This window comes from Culex quinquefasciatus, chromosome 2 (assembly GCF_015732765.1).
Source record: "Culex quinquefasciatus strain JHB chromosome 2, VPISU_Cqui_1.0_pri_paternal, whole genome shotgun sequence".
NCBI classification, from domain to species: domain Eukaryota; kingdom Metazoa; phylum Arthropoda; class Insecta; order Diptera; family Culicidae; genus Culex; species Culex quinquefasciatus.
In genome coordinates, this window is record NC_051862.1 from 172,311,811 (window position 1) to 172,327,397 (window position 15,587).

Below are 15,587 nucleotides of genomic sequence, written 5' to 3' on the forward strand. Positions count from 1 at the left end.
GAGTTGCTTGAGGGACTCCAATATTGTCTCAAAATCAGCAAAACTTCTGTGCAAGTGATTACCCACAAGAAGCTGCATTTCGACTTGGTGGTGAAGAAGTTGAAGTTGCGAAACTTCAAATTCTTCACATTTGATCCTGCAGAGAAGGTCCCAGTGAAGATCGTCCTTCAGGGATATCCGGACCGCCCGATCTCCGACCTGGAAGAACACCTGACGGGCGTCAAGGTAAAGCCTCGAGAGATACGTACGTACACCTTGTACCTCCTGTACTTCGATCGCGTGTCCGTCAAAATCCAGGACCTACGGCGGATCAAAGCACTGGACGGCTTCTTTGTGACGTGGCGATTCTATACGAAGAATCCGGCCGACGCAGCTCAATGCCACCGCTGTCAGAAATTCGGACACGGTTCCAGAAATTGCAATCTTCCACCCCGGTGCGTAAAGTGCGGTGAGACCCACTTCACCGAAAGGTGCAATCTTCCGCGGAAAGACCAGCTGGGGGAAAACGCCCAGCAGCACAAAGCGCGCGTCAAGTGTGCGAACTGTGGTGGAAACCACACGGCGAATTTCCGTGGCTGTGCCGCGCGGAAAAAGTACCTCGAGGAGCAGGACAAGAAGAAGAAAGCGCCAGCGTCCCGCCAACCTACAAAGACATCGAGCTCGAACGCTGCAGCAGCTGGCGGCGGAGCGGTTCCATCGACCAACCCAGCGTTCCCTCCCGGTTGGGGAGGTTCGTACGCTAGAGTAGCCGCTTCTGGGAGTGGTACTTCACCGGGACAAGCAGACGTCACCGGAGATGACCTCTTCACGCTTCCCGAGTTTTTCGCTCTTGCTGGAGAGATGCTCACGCGCTTCCGTGCCTGTCGGAACAAGGCAGAACAATTCCAAGCTCTCAGTGAGCTGATGATGAAGTACATCTACAACGGATAAGCTGCCTAGTGCAGCGAAGTTTTTCGACGTCAATGGACAAAACATACTGTGATTTAGTTTTAAGCTTTTCTATTTCTATCATTTTCCTTAGTAAATTAAGAAGGTTTTTTTTTTATTTTTTCCTTCTCTTGCCAAATCCATTGTTAGAATATCCAATTACATCAAAATGAATTATAGTTCAAATCATAGTTGAAAGGAACTCCAAAACTCTATTAGGTTATAAGAATTACGAAATTGTGAATTGATTATTTACTAATAAAAACTAATTGAATTGAAAAATTGATAAAATTACCATCAGAAAATGGGATCTAAGGGGTCCCCCGAGCAAAAATTTACAGCCGAAAAATTCACTAAAAGTAAAAGTATCTATTTGATGTGTTAAACTGCCTTACCCAAAGCGTTCTCAGTCTAAGATGGTAGTCCCAGATGTCCCCTACAAGCTGCAGGTCGAACCGAGTTGATATCTGGATGGAACATTTATTTATTTGAGTTTGAAAATTGTGCTATTTTTTCACTAAATTGCTAATAACTCCCTTTAGATTCAACCAATTGGGATGCCCTAAATTAAATTGTATTTTTCTCAAGTCACAGCATTTTTACGATTTTTGATGTTTTTGAACCTTCAAACTTTGTGTCCCGATTTGCCCCACTTTCCGTTGACCTAGAGTGCTCATATTTTGGCTAGATGCTAGTTTTTTATGTACAAACAACCCCTGAAAATTTCAGGCAGATTGGTGAGGTCGATGCGAGATCGGTATGCTTTGCTCGTGGACTCGCTCCTAAAGTAAATGGGGTTTTGATGAATGGTTCCAATTGATAAGCTATACACTTAAACCCCGATGGTTTGACCAACTGTTGTCAAATGAACGGGGTCACTTTTTAGTTTGACACCCCTTTTACACGGAGTTCACACACACACTTCCAAACGTTTGTTTTGGTATGTGCGTGAGCGGCGTGTAAAAAGTGTCAGTTCGTCACTTTTTAGTTTAACTTTGACCAACCAACGGGGTACAAACTAAAAAAGTGTCAAACGAAAAAATGACTAACCAAAGGGGGTTGAGTGTAGAGCAATTCTCCAAAGGACTGTGAAAACATTCAAAATCTGTATCTCGAGAAGGGATTTCTTGAACGATTGAACGAACGAAGACACCAACTTCGGTAAAATAAAAATAACTACCTTGAAAAAAAAAAAAAAAACATTTTCTAGTAACTTTCCCCTTACGATTATTTTTATTTGTAGACAAAAAGGGCCAGCTTTTGAGCTATAAGATATGACAGACGTTAAGTATTTAGTTAATTTGAGATTTTTTGAAAAATTATATTTTTTGGGATAGCAACGAAAATGCACGCAATAAAAAAATTGATATAAAATATATTGGGTAATTCTCCGCCAACTCACACAGCAGTTACCCCGACCCCTCTTCGATTTGCGTGAAACTTTGTCCTAAGGGGTAACGTTTGTCCCTGATCACGGATCCGAGGTCCGTTTTTGATGTCTCGTGACGGAGGGGCGGTACGACCCCTTCCATTTTTGAACATGTGAAAAAAGAGGTGTTTTTCAATAATTTGCAGCCTGAAACGGTGATGAGATAGAAATTTGGTGTCAAAGGGACTTTTATGTAAAATAAGACGCCCGATTTGATGGCGTACTCAGATTCCAGAAAAAAACGTATTTTTCATCGAAAAAATACTAAAAAAGTTTAAAAAAATTCTCCCATTTTCCGTTAATCGACTGTAAAAATTTTTGGAACATGTCATTTTAAGGGAAATTTAATGTACTTTTCGAATCAGTAGGGTTATTTTTTCATTTAGTACAATTTTTTTCATTTTAAAATTTCGTGTTTTTTTAACTTTGCAGGGTTATTTATTAGAGTGTAATAATGGGTTTTCTGATAAACATCACGAGTTATCGCGATTTTACGAAAAAAAGTTTTGAAAAAGTTGGTCGTCGTTGATCATGGCCGTTCATGGTCACCCGCGTCAGACACGGACGACGAAACAAAAAGAAAACTTTATAATGAAAAAAATTGTTTTAAATGAAAAAATGACCCTCCTGGGTCAATATAGATTCAAAAAGTACATTAAATTTCCTTTAAAATGACATGTTCCAATTTATTTAACAGACGAGTAACGGAAAATGGGAGAATTTTTTAAACCTTTTAAATGTTTTTTTTTTTCGATGAAAAATACATTTTTTGGGATTCTGAGTGCGCCATTAAATCGGACGTCTAATTTTGCATAAAGGTCCCTTTGACACCAAATTTCTATCTCATCACCGTTTCAGGCTGCAAATTATTGAAAACACCTCTTTTTTGGCATGTTCAAAAATGGAAGGGGTCGTGCCGCCCCTCCGTCACGAGATATCAAAAAACGGTCCTCGGATTCGTGATCAGGGACAAAAGTTAACCCTTAGGACAAAGTTTCACGCAAATCTAAGAGGGGTCGGGGCAACTTATCCCGATTTCGTGTGAGTTGGTAGAGAATTACCCAATTCTAAATCGAAAAGAAGTCTTGCAAAATTTTGATTTGGTGCATCATTGTTTAGTTAAAGCCATTTTTAAAACAAATAATTCAGCAAAATTTAATTGAAAATTGGTGTTCAACCTTATCGATCTTTGCCAAAATACATATTCGACAAACTGACAAAATAATCTAGGGGAACGGCATCTAACTCCATCGTGCCTCTAATGTTGCCAAAAAATAAAATATTTGATAAAAGTTGAAAAAGTAAAAACAGATTTTTTATTTTTGAATGATTGGGTTCTTTTTAAGTTAATAAATGAAAAAACTAGTATTGCAAATAAGATTCATATATAATAATTTTAACAATGAAAAACAAAGATAACTTTCAAAAAGTGTTTATTTTTGTTTGTTTAAAATTGTATATTTATCGTTTAACGATTGCAATTAAATACCTTGGTATAATTTTTTATTAAAAAAAACGTTCAAATTTTAATGGTCCCCGCATAGTCATGAACTATATAACTACTTTATGACAAATAGTTACTCAACTATTTATCAAATGGTCTCTACTATTCATTAAATTGTAACCCAACTATATATGTACGATATATCAAACCATTAATTCCATTCCCAAAATAGTTTTGGTCGATTTTACTATATGAGAAATTAGTTGTTAGGCAGAAAACTATATGAGGTTTTCATACATATGTAAATATTTTTATAAACTTGGATTTTACGTCAAATAGTCATTGCCCAAAAATTGACTATTCCCTATAGTTTCTGAAAACTACTTTACCGACACTACTTTGCCGACACTTTAAAAAAGACCGCAAAAATGAACCCTACAATTGTTGTGATAACTACTTCGGATATAATCAAATTTGATTTTTAAGTTCTATCGATAGTTGGTGAATGTTTACCGCCATTATATGTGATGTTATTTACGTTGCTGCCGAACTGCTGCCGCCTTATCCGATTGATCTATATCTGTTGGTGGTTTTTAGTGGTTTTGGTGACATGTTGTGTTAGAAGGAGCAAGCTCGGGGGCAAGTATTTTCGATAAGTCCAAGTAGTCCAAACAATTGACTCATTTTATAGTGAACAGTAATAGTCCACCATGTAGTACACATATTTTTGGTGTATGGTAAGAACAGCATGCCTACTTTTTCTGGAATAGTGAAAGTCAATTTCATGAGCCCTCGTAACATTTTTCTTCTTTTGGGGAGTTTTCTGATAATCTGAGGAGAAGTGGGGTGTTGAAGGTTCTCTATCATCCAGAGGAATCGACTGTGATCAATTTACTTGATAAAAGTTGAAATTTTTGTACCAATCGTTTAACATATAGTTGGATTATATAACAAACTGTAATTGTACTCCATACTGTTGAAATATTGTTTGAACTATTTGGACTTATAGAAATTTTTAATTCAAAATAGTATGGTGTATAGTAATTTTACTTCATGTAAGTTGACAAATTATTTGGATTATACAAACTTATCGAAAAAAATGTGGCCGCCATCAATTGTGTTCTACTATAGCATTTATAGTAGGTTTTTAGTTCTTACAGGTTCTGACTATAAAAATCTAAAATCTGTGGAATTTTGCTATATTGTTCTCAATAAAGTTGATAAATTGTTTGAACTATTAGGACTTGTACATTTTTTCGTTGAGTCACGTTGTCTAAACAATCCGAACTGTTTAGTGTAAGGTTATTGTACCCCAAATAGTTCAAAAATAGTTAGAATCATTAGATTTACTTCAATAAAAACGTCATCATTTGACGATCAGTTTCGTTATGGTTTTGTATAGTGCCGTAACTATATGATAATGGTTAAGTATGTGGTAACTACATCTCTTTTAGTAGTAATATAGTTTGGACTATTCCCCCGATGGTTTTTGATTATGCGGGTCGTTGCAATTTTTTTAAGTTTAATTTCCTCAACACTGCAATATAACATTTATAAATATTTTTGAAACATTTGCAGCGATCTATTTTCAGAATGATTTATTTGCTTTTTTTTTTTTAAATTCAGACAATCATTTTATTTATTCAATATTTTATGAACAGCCTTCGCGGGCCGGATGAAATGGCGTGACGTGCTGGATCCAGCCCGCGGGCCGGACGTTGGGCAGGCTTATTCTACAGCAAAACGTTCAACAATTGCTTCAGTTTAGCAAGGTCAGTATCTATGCTAAAAAAATGACTTTGACACTTGGAACATAATCGCAGCATGCTAAAATTAGATGCCGCCAAACAAAAGAATGTTGGAGAGTGAGAGAGCGGGCAGCAGGGTTGCTAGGTGAAATGCGTACATTTGTATGAAAACATAAAGAAAACAGAACAGAATGGGAACACTGTTGGCAACATAATTGCAGCCGTGTGAGAGTTCCTAAGAGATTTGCGACTTGCCAAAATTAGGACCAGTGGTTGAAGATAAAACTGATGGCACGGAATGAGGGACAAAATAAAATATTTTGAAGTGCAACTTAAACATAACTTTATTTTAAAAATGAAAATGCAGATTAATCCTAGAAGAGTTGCCGTTTCTACCGATGCTGTTCGATGTTTGCTTAAACGTGGAATTATGCTCTTTTTGTTATCAAATATATTTTATACCCGACCAAACTGCCAAACATACATGCATTTCCCCTACAATTTATTTTTGTTGACATTGTTGATTTGATCTTTGATTGTTGAGGTATTGCCTTGCAAACAATAAAAATTACCAACATAATATTTATTGAGCCCTTGTAAAATTTAAGTCGTTATAAATTGAGAAAATTTCACTCAAGTTTCACTTTTTAAACATTGAAAATCTGATTAATGGTTTCCAAGATTTCATCGATTGAAAATTGAGGGTCAACTATTTTTAGAGTGTAACATTTTTTCTGAATACTTCTAATCATAACCTACAACTCTGCCCAGATTTTTTAATGTTTTCATAGCACTTTTCTATGGACAGCCCTCAAATTTGTATGTTTTTTTTTAAATAAATCAAAATGTTAGTTTGTTTTAAGTTTTGGATTGTTGAAGCCCACATTTCATCGACCGACTATGCTTTTTTCAATCACCATCATGAACAGAGAAAAATATTGACTAAATGCTCAACAACACATCGCGGGTTGGCTTATTTATTATACGCCGTAAATAGTGACTTCATTTCGAAAAGAGGTTGAATTGTGTCGGCATGATTGCACCCAGTGTTATTTTATCATCATTTACCATTAATTTATTTGTATGCCGTTCATCCATGTGTGCACTCATACCTGACACATTGTAAAGCATTCACGTTCGATTGGTATGACAAAAGTTATCACGAATAATTATGTGCTTTAATTGCTTTTTCAGTTGGTGAAAAATTGATTTGTTTGATTGTTTTTAGGTTTTGCATATCAAATCAAATTTAAATTTCAAATTAACCTTTGCTAAGAGTTGTTTTTAACTATCAATAGATTACATCAACATTTTTCAACAACCTTTTTATAACAAGTTAAAATTTAAAAGGGCTAAAAATCTCGTTCCACTATTCTGATCGAAAGGACACAACTCCAGCACTCAAACACAAACACACAAAAACACAACCAGAACTCGGAACATTAAAGAACGCCCGTCGGACGCCTCTTCTCGGTTCGTAATTACCGTTCGCTTATCCCCGGAAACAAACACCTTCCACTCAATGTGAGCCTTTCCTCGCAGTAGCAGACGAATGGCTGTGGGAGAGAAGTGGCAAATGAGAAAGAATAGAAAATTAGCTTTCACACTATGCTTTGGGTGGGTGGGTGCAACTGGTGGGGTGGGGTCGGTGTTATGGTACTTAACAGACTAATATAAAACTTTACGAGAATTGGCTCGGCTGGCAGGGCAAGAAGGCGCGCGCAAGTGTTGTTTGGTTTGAATTTTATAGTTTTCAAGGAGTAGGTTTTGCAGGATCCTTCGGAGTTTATTTTTAACTGGACAGGGTTTTAGCCTTGCTTCTTGGAAAATGTACCTGGCTGTATTGTTTTGTTTTAATTTTAAAGGGCTCCTTTAAAAATCCTTCAAAAACCAGGGGTTTAATTTTTGTTTAAATTTAATCAAAGGGGGTGGGAGGTATCAATATGAAATTAAAACCACACAAAATTAACGTCATGATTCGAAATCCGGACACTTAGTAGCATATCATTTTTGTTATAGCTGGCAAAAAATCATGTAATAAGAAGGAAATGTAGAAATATCATAAGGATGTAGAATAAACAGTCAATTTCAAGAAAACGCATGCAAAATATGTCTTTTCTAACAATTTTTCATCAGAATTTTAAAATTAAAATGACTTGTTGTGCTTCAAATCCCGGACACTGATAAAAGCTGATTCGAAATCCGGACACTTTGCTTCGAATTCCGGACACTCGATTTTACTTATGAACCGCACAAATTTGGACTGAAATGTTAGGGAATGGCATTCTTTAGGTCTCAAATAAGCTGTTTACATCAAAACAATCGAAAGTTTATATAAAAAATTGCTGGAATTTAAGGAAATCGAAACCATAAATTTCTGCTTTGCCTTCCCGGTGCTTCGAACGCCTATGAAATATTTCAAGTGAAATGTTTTGCATTTTTGGTAAACTTATAATTTTATTGTATTTAATTGTTTTGGCATTAACTACAGCGTTCAAACAAACTTTAAATGAAAGTTGATGTTGGAATTCATCAAATGACACAGTTTTGACATTCATAAATCCAAATAATTGATAAAACAAGATGAAGTGTCCGGGTTTCGAAGCGTCCGGGAATTCGAATCATGACGTTAGTGAGAGGAACTATTTATCTCTTGACAAAATAAAGCTTAGTTTGTTGGAACCTAAACCACAGAGTCTTGAAATAAAAATATTGCTTTAATTTTTATTTATGATGATAAAAATCAACAAATGTCCTTGTCCATTACCAAATTAAGTATATTGCGCAATATTTCCAGCAAAATTCCCCTCACAAAACTAACTCAACTCAGAACCCTGTCTGCACAAATTAAACTCCAGGGAAAGTGTGAACCTCATCCTTATTTTGATCCAATAAACCCGTCAGGGAAAAGTTTGATCGGTCTATCCCCCATCCCCATCCTCGTGCTTTTTCCATGTAAATTGGGTTGCCTCGCTTCCGACACAATCCGGAAATCAACTTTGGCGTGTCGGTCGGGGAAGATGCTAAGAAATCTGGGCCGTCAAGCGAAACATGTTTGTGCAACTAAGTGCCCCCCCTCAGAGGAGTAGCGGGAAGGAATAAGTATTTGCAGAGATTCGCCAACTTTTGCAGTAAATAATGAGTTGGAAAAAAGTTAGTGAAGACTTCCTGCATGCGACTAATTGCAGAGGGGGCGCTGGGTTATTTTTCTTGATTATTTTATGAGAAATATCTTTTATTTTTTCCACCATTTTTGGTTAAAAAATTACTTTCCTTGCTCTGCCAGTTGGAAAATTTGAATGCAAGTTGCAACTTTTTCGAGAAGAACTAACGCCCCCGCTGTACTTACATTTGAGCTTGAAGTTCTCGGTTGTGTGCATCATCACCTTTCCCGAGAGGACCTCCCCCGCGTAGTAGTACTCCTTATCAAGTCGAATATCCAACTCCTTTATGTAATCCATCGCAAGGAGGTCGTTGGCGTTGCTGCCTCTTCTTCTGCTACTTTTGCTTCACGAGAGCAGTGGTTTCGCGGTTATTGCTGATATTTTAAGGGGTTTGTTGCACGATGAGATTTTTAGTCACAATTTCTTTGCCACAGTTTTAACTTTGTTAGCATTCTTCCTTTCGAGGTGGCTTGGTAAATTTAACTTTCCGTCAAAGTTGTTCCGTCACGAGGACATGATGATCACAAGCCAAGTTTTTTTTCACTTAGAATCAATGTAGATATCACTTGCACCAAACATGGTATATTCTCATGTCACAACATTAGTGAATCGATTTCGCTGCAATTTTTACTGCTCAATATTATTCTATTTTTATGAATTGTATTAACACTTTTTACGAATCAATGATCTTAAAAATAGTTCATCGTCCAATGATCACGCTTAAAAAAATAACAATCACAAAATGTTTCATAATTATGCTAAACTCAAAAGTTTTCAATACAAATACTGAACGATTTGATATACAGTGGGAGCGCTTAGTTTTAAATAAATTGTAACAAATATAAAGATTTGAGCTTTTTTTTATTGACCTGAATGCAGATTTACTTCAAAACCATAAAATAATTTGATAAATTAACAATAAATAAACTCTACACAGCTACTTTTACACGTAGGTGTATCGTCGACTAAGATTTGAAAACTGAACAAAGGTCTGTGTGTATGACATTTATTTACTCAGCGATATTATGTCCATTTTTGAAGTTGGACTTGTCTGTATGAAAAGCATGTCTGGATCAATCATCCATCACACTAAAAAATTATTAATTTTACATCTAACGCAATTTTTATTTCAACGTAATCTAAACTCATGTAATTAAATATTTGATGTAAAATTAAGATACTTTCCACGTAATTTGTTAGAATCACCACGAAATAGTAAAGCTTAGTTTTACGTTATAGCAAACGTAACATTCAATTATTGCTGATTGAAATTTATATCTCTTTTGATGCACTTCCTTGGAGCGTGTTTTTCGATGAAATTTTGTGTTAACTTAACACAAATTCGCGTTGATACGTTTGACAGTGTAGGTGCTCTTCTAAAACGTCAGCCATGTTTACAAACGCGTCGCGGAGAAAAAATGCCTTAACTTTTTTCCAAGAAGTTGCTTTAAATGTTGTCTTAACGTGGAGGTCCAGAGTGGCAGAGCGTAGTCCAATTTTTTTTTTCTTGTGGGCTGGTAGAAGCGTTCAAAATTGAATTTTGGAAAATGTTAAACCATAGGGATCAAGAAGACATTCTGAATTTTCAGATGGATTAACTACTTTTAAATTTCATCAAAATGTGAATTCACAATGAGTCGATTTGTGAAAACTTCGTAGACCGTCTGCCCCCGTTTTGGTTTGTTCCCACCGCGATAACTCTGACTGGGGTCACTTTTTTGCAAATAGGAAAACATGATAGGAAAGAGCAAGTTCTTACGATTCTTATGATACCATAACATTGATATTTTCTCGAAAAATATTGGAGCACTAAACGCATGAAAAAATATTTTGAAAAACTCGCAGCCGCCAACAGACCACGCGACAGAACGTGCAGCAGTGGACGTACGAAAAAGGAGAAACCGACATAACGGTGATAACTGCTAGCCGCGTGGCAAAAATGGTTTTGCCTGGTTGCTTTGTCATTGTTTCTCGTTCGCTGCTGCACCATCGTTCTTCTACACACGGGGCACAGAGGGGAATAATCGAAATTTTACGCAATAAATGAATATCTTCTCGGGAATATTTTTGGGAATTTTGGTGTCTTTGGCAAAGTTGCTCATATTAGTAGTGCGCATCTTTTGGCACCAATTTTTAGTTCCGAACTTCACCGCATAGGTGGCGCTGAAAACTAACTTTTTACAAGAGGGTCGTAGAGCTTTGGTCTCTTCGACAAAGTTGTGTAATTTATCTTTTGAACAACTTTTAGAACATTTAAAAATCCCAAAAATAATGGCAAAAGTTACAGCACTTTAGACAAAATATCTCTGATAAAATCGTTTTTGTTCTAAAACATCTTTAAACTTATTTATTTATCATTCCAATAATGATAGTTGGTGAAAAATAATTATTGAAGAAAATTCTGCTAAATCTAAAAAATTTTGATGTCTTATTTTACAAATTATAGAAAAAACATTGAAAATATGGTAATTTTGGAAACAACTCGGAACTACTCGGAGCCGATTTGCCGAGCATTTTTCAAAAAAAAATTTGGTCTTTTTGCCTATAAGTTATTAGCAATCCTCTCCGAAAGTCAGAAATGAATTTCACCTATGTATTATATATTTAGCTAATAAAAATTTCGAGCCTTCTCTATGACCAAAGTTCTTTTTTTGCATGTTTGGATTGCCCCTACAAGTTTTCATTCAATTTTGGTCGTTGTCTTGAATTTCATGTAAAAATTTGAAAATCAAAAATCTTGAAAAGAAATTTTCAGATTGATTGGATGCCTTCAGCAAAGTTTTAGAAAATTGTTAGAACAATCCAGCATTCAGAGTCAGGTAGAAAATAATTATTGGACCTGGGGGGGAATTTGTTCTCTTGGCATTTTTTATGATTTAGCTCTTCCATACAATTTGCAATTCTAACTACATTAAAAATATTTTGCAAAGTTTGTGATAGTAACTTGTTTGCTCTCTTCTGAATAAACTATTCATCACTTGAAATAATAGTGATGTGCAAACATCAAGTACGCGACGGAAATACATGTCAATTCAACAAAAAAAAAATCAAGAGATTTTCAATTTTTAAGTTTTCACATGAGATTCGTATAAGGACAGCGGCCAAAATTGCATGAAGACTAGGTACTTTTATCTACAAGGACTTCGCCACCCTGGGCTCCTAAGTGTATGAAAATATGGCACGGAGTGACGGCGCCGGATACCCATATTTACACAAAGAATTTAAGAGCGCCCACCGCTTTTTTTTAGAAAAATGCTCGGCAAAACGGCTCCTAGCAGTTCCGAGTTGTTTCCAAAATTACCATATTTTCAATGTTTTTTACTATAATTTGTAAAATAAGGCATCAAAACTTTTTGAGATTTAGCAGAAACTTCTTCAATAATTATTTTTCACCAACTATCATCATTGGAATAATAAATAAATAAGTTTGAGATGTTTTAGTACAGAAACGATTTTATCAGAGATATTTTTTCAAAGTGCTTCAAAGTGTTTTACCATTATTTTTGGGAATTTTTCAATATTCTAAAAGTTGTTAAAAATGAACGCTTTACAATACCATATTGTATGACGAGCTTGTTCGACATGAGAATCTCTCTCATAACATTACACCTTAGCTTCCATCCACCCCGTATTCGAACTGACGACCTTTGGATTGTGAGTCCAACTGCCTACCAGCGACTCCACCGAGACAGGACCCAGGGAGACGACTCCTACACCTGGACTGAGCTAACGACCTAACCTTTAGGTTAGGGGCCAACATTTACTTCCCGTCCGACGGAAGGCGTGATCAGACAAATCTCGTCTCGAAAATGCCACCGGGACCTTCTGGGATCGAACCCAGGCCGATTGGGTGAGAGGAAACCACGCTTACTCCTACACCACGGTCCCGACAACATTAGGGATCTTTATTTATTTTATAAATTTCTAAATGATTGCGTCTCATACCAAATGTATATGAAAAATACCCAACGTTTGTTTTGTTAATTATTAGTGGAACACATAAAAACTCTTTTAGTAAAAAAAAAATCTTATGACGAGGTTGAAAGCAAAATCAAGAAGATAGTAATTGTATAACAGGAATACTAAAACAAAATACAGTAGAGTAATTTTGCGTGTGTAGGTAATAGGATGTAACAAAAATGACTTTTTGGCGGCAATTCAGGGCTTCGTTCCGGTGGGCATACTTAGCCCAAATCCCAAATATAAGCTTGAATGGACGTAACAGGAGCTGGCGCTATGTCTATTTTTGAGGCACTTTGGCCACAAATGCGTTTATCAAAAACATCACTGGCGTGTAGGTCGGATCCCTGCGCATCTTTTGGTATACCGTAAAACGGGGTAACTTTGATAGCCGGGGTGACTTTGATAGGTTTGCGATTTTCCCGTAAAATTAAGAGTACAATTAAAATACGTAAGGGACCATCCATAAACCACGTGGACACTTTAGGGGGTATGGCGATTGTCCACGATCCATACAAAAGTTTTTTTGTATGGACAATTGTCCACGAGGGGGTAACAGATTCCCAAAAAAGTGTCCACGTGGTTTATGGATGGTCCCTAAGGAATGGTTCAGAAACATACTGACCGTGGTAGAGAAGTGTTCAAAGTACCTCAAGAAGAACTTTTCATAAATTTTTGAAAGGATTATAAAGTTAGTTAACTATAGTTAAGAAAATGTTGATGGAAGTCATTATTTTAAACTTCTCGAAGTGTCATGATTTTCTCAATGAACATGATTTTTAATCGGAAAACTGAATGCATTTTCGGATTCTTTGGACAATTTTCCACTAGGAGAAGGTTAAATAAGTTTGTAAATAATAAATAATATGTGTTTTTGAAACACAATTAAAAAAAATCTCCAATAGGCAAAATCTCATATAGGCAATTTCAGTTGAAAAAATTTCATGTAAAATGTGAAAACTTGTGATTCGTGCTTCGAATTCAGTATAAAATGCAATATAAATCGATAATTTTACTAACAAAACTAGTTTTAACAAATTTCAGGCGAAATTTCGACTTTTTAACAATTTTACCTAAAATTTATATGTATTTTGTTAAAAACCTTATAAACTTAGTTAACTTAACATAAACATTGATTTTTTTTCTTACAAACTATATCAGCTACTTTAGTGATGGTACATTTATCGTACAAATAAAGTTTGAACATCTTAAATATGATTTTAACAAGAAAAACTATGACTATCAAAGTCACCCCGGAATTTAAACTAAGAATTTTTAACGTAACTATTTTTCTAAACACTATTGAAAAAACTTTTTTCCAAAATAGTGCATGGACTTTGTGTGGCCTACCCCAGTACATGTTTTAAAAATAATAATCTTGAGAAAAATCTTATCTGTTGGAAAATATTCTAAAAACAAATTGAAATCCTATCAAAGTCACCCCGGTTTACGGTATATAACATTGAAGTTTGGAGCACCTTGGAGCTCGGTACGGACCTTCAAAGTTTAACATTTTTTCGAAAAATCGGCCCCGGCAAAATCAAATGGCGTCTCGGGCGTCGCGAGGTGCGACGCATATCTTTTTTGCCGGGGACTGACTGTTTTGCTCCAAAAATTATATAATTTACGGCAAGCTTGTCTGTTTGTTTGTCCCACCTAACGAATGTTCTGGATGAGTCCTATCGTGAAAATGTTCGCAAATCAATCCCGCTTAGAAATATTTTGTTCTGAACTTGCTCACAGCTAATCTCTTTAACTTATGCAGAGCGTCGACAATCTGAATCTCTTACACCATTTTCATTCTTATTTATATGGCACAAATCACACAAAAGATGTATTGACTCTTTTTAAAAATCTCATCATGTTTTTGGTAATACACAATTTAATCTACCTCTGATTATTGCAACTCGCATTTTTAGCAATATTTTCTTTCTGATTTATCAACTTTTGTTAATTATCAATCTCCTAAAGCTTTTGCATTATTTTTTTTTACATTTCGTTACTGAAATCATAATTCACATTTTTGGGGTCATATTTGAGTTCAAAAATCCATTATAAAATAACGAAACAAAAATATTTTGTGATTTGATAATCCAAAGTGTTTAATTTTTCTGAGGACACTCCCTTATTCCAATTCTTTGGCAAAAATAAAACAGTTTTAAGATTTTTAGGGGTCGCTGTTGAGAGTTGATGTTTGTAAATAAAAAATTGAGAAAATGTTTGGGAAAAAACCTCGCTTCAGGATTTTGTCTGCAGGTAGCGCAATTCTAACCCAACTTTGTCAAGTGTGATTCTTGTACACTAGGGTGGTCGAAATCCGGGCTTCCTCTTGAAATCAAAGATCGCTAGACTAGATTACAGATTTGAGCTCATCCTGACCATGGGAACCCCTCCCCTCTAATCGCTTGAAGTTTATATGGGAAAATTCTTCAAAATTTATAGAGAAAAGCAATAGGGACGTGGCGTTACATCGTGCTGCCATCTGGTTTTTTGAGGTGCAAGAGTGGAAAAGTGCTGAGTCATCGTCTAAAAATAGACGGGGTCCTATCTCGCCCAGCAAAATTATGTCGATAAAGTAGTCGGTTTCGATGAGAAAAAGTGGAAAACGTGGTCTAAAAATAGCGACGCCATCCCCCTATTGTTTCAGTTTTTTACATGTGGAATGTGGAATTTTTTTTTTTTTTTTTTTTTTTGTCCCGCCCGTGTGGATCAATCGGACCGCGCACTGGACTCACAATCCAGAGGTCGCCGGTTCGAATCCCGCGGCGGGCGCTCTAAAATTCTTTGTGTAAATATGGGTATTCGGCGCCGTCGCTCCGTGCCATACTTTCATACACTTAGGAGCCCAGGGCGGCGAAGTCCTTGTAGATAAAAGGAAGACACTAGTGGTTGGTACTAGCAATGGTGGCCGACAG

General features: G+C 36.1%; 1 protein-coding gene across 7 annotated transcripts in view; it reads right to left on the bottom strand.

Moving 5' to 3' along the window:
- LOC6037543 (arrestin domain-containing protein 3) overlaps nucleotides 1-15,587 on the bottom strand; it is a 68,859-nt gene that overhangs the window by 17,553 nt on the left and 35,719 nt on the right. For 2 of the 7 annotated variants that reach the window (XM_038255455.1, XM_038255448.1), the window contains exons 2-3: nucleotides 8,898-9,431; nucleotides 7,034-7,104 (exon numbers count right to left, since the gene is read on the bottom strand). In XM_038255455.1, the coding sequence (XP_038111383.1) occupies nucleotides 7,034-7,104; nucleotides 8,898-9,009 (183 nt within the window). In that variant the 5' untranslated portion in view covers nucleotides 9,010-9,431. The remainder of the gene's footprint in view (nucleotides 1-7,033; nucleotides 7,105-8,897; nucleotides 9,432-15,587) is intronic. The other 5 variants (XM_038255449.1, XM_038255454.1, XM_038255450.1 and 2 more) reach the window with 3 other exon arrangements.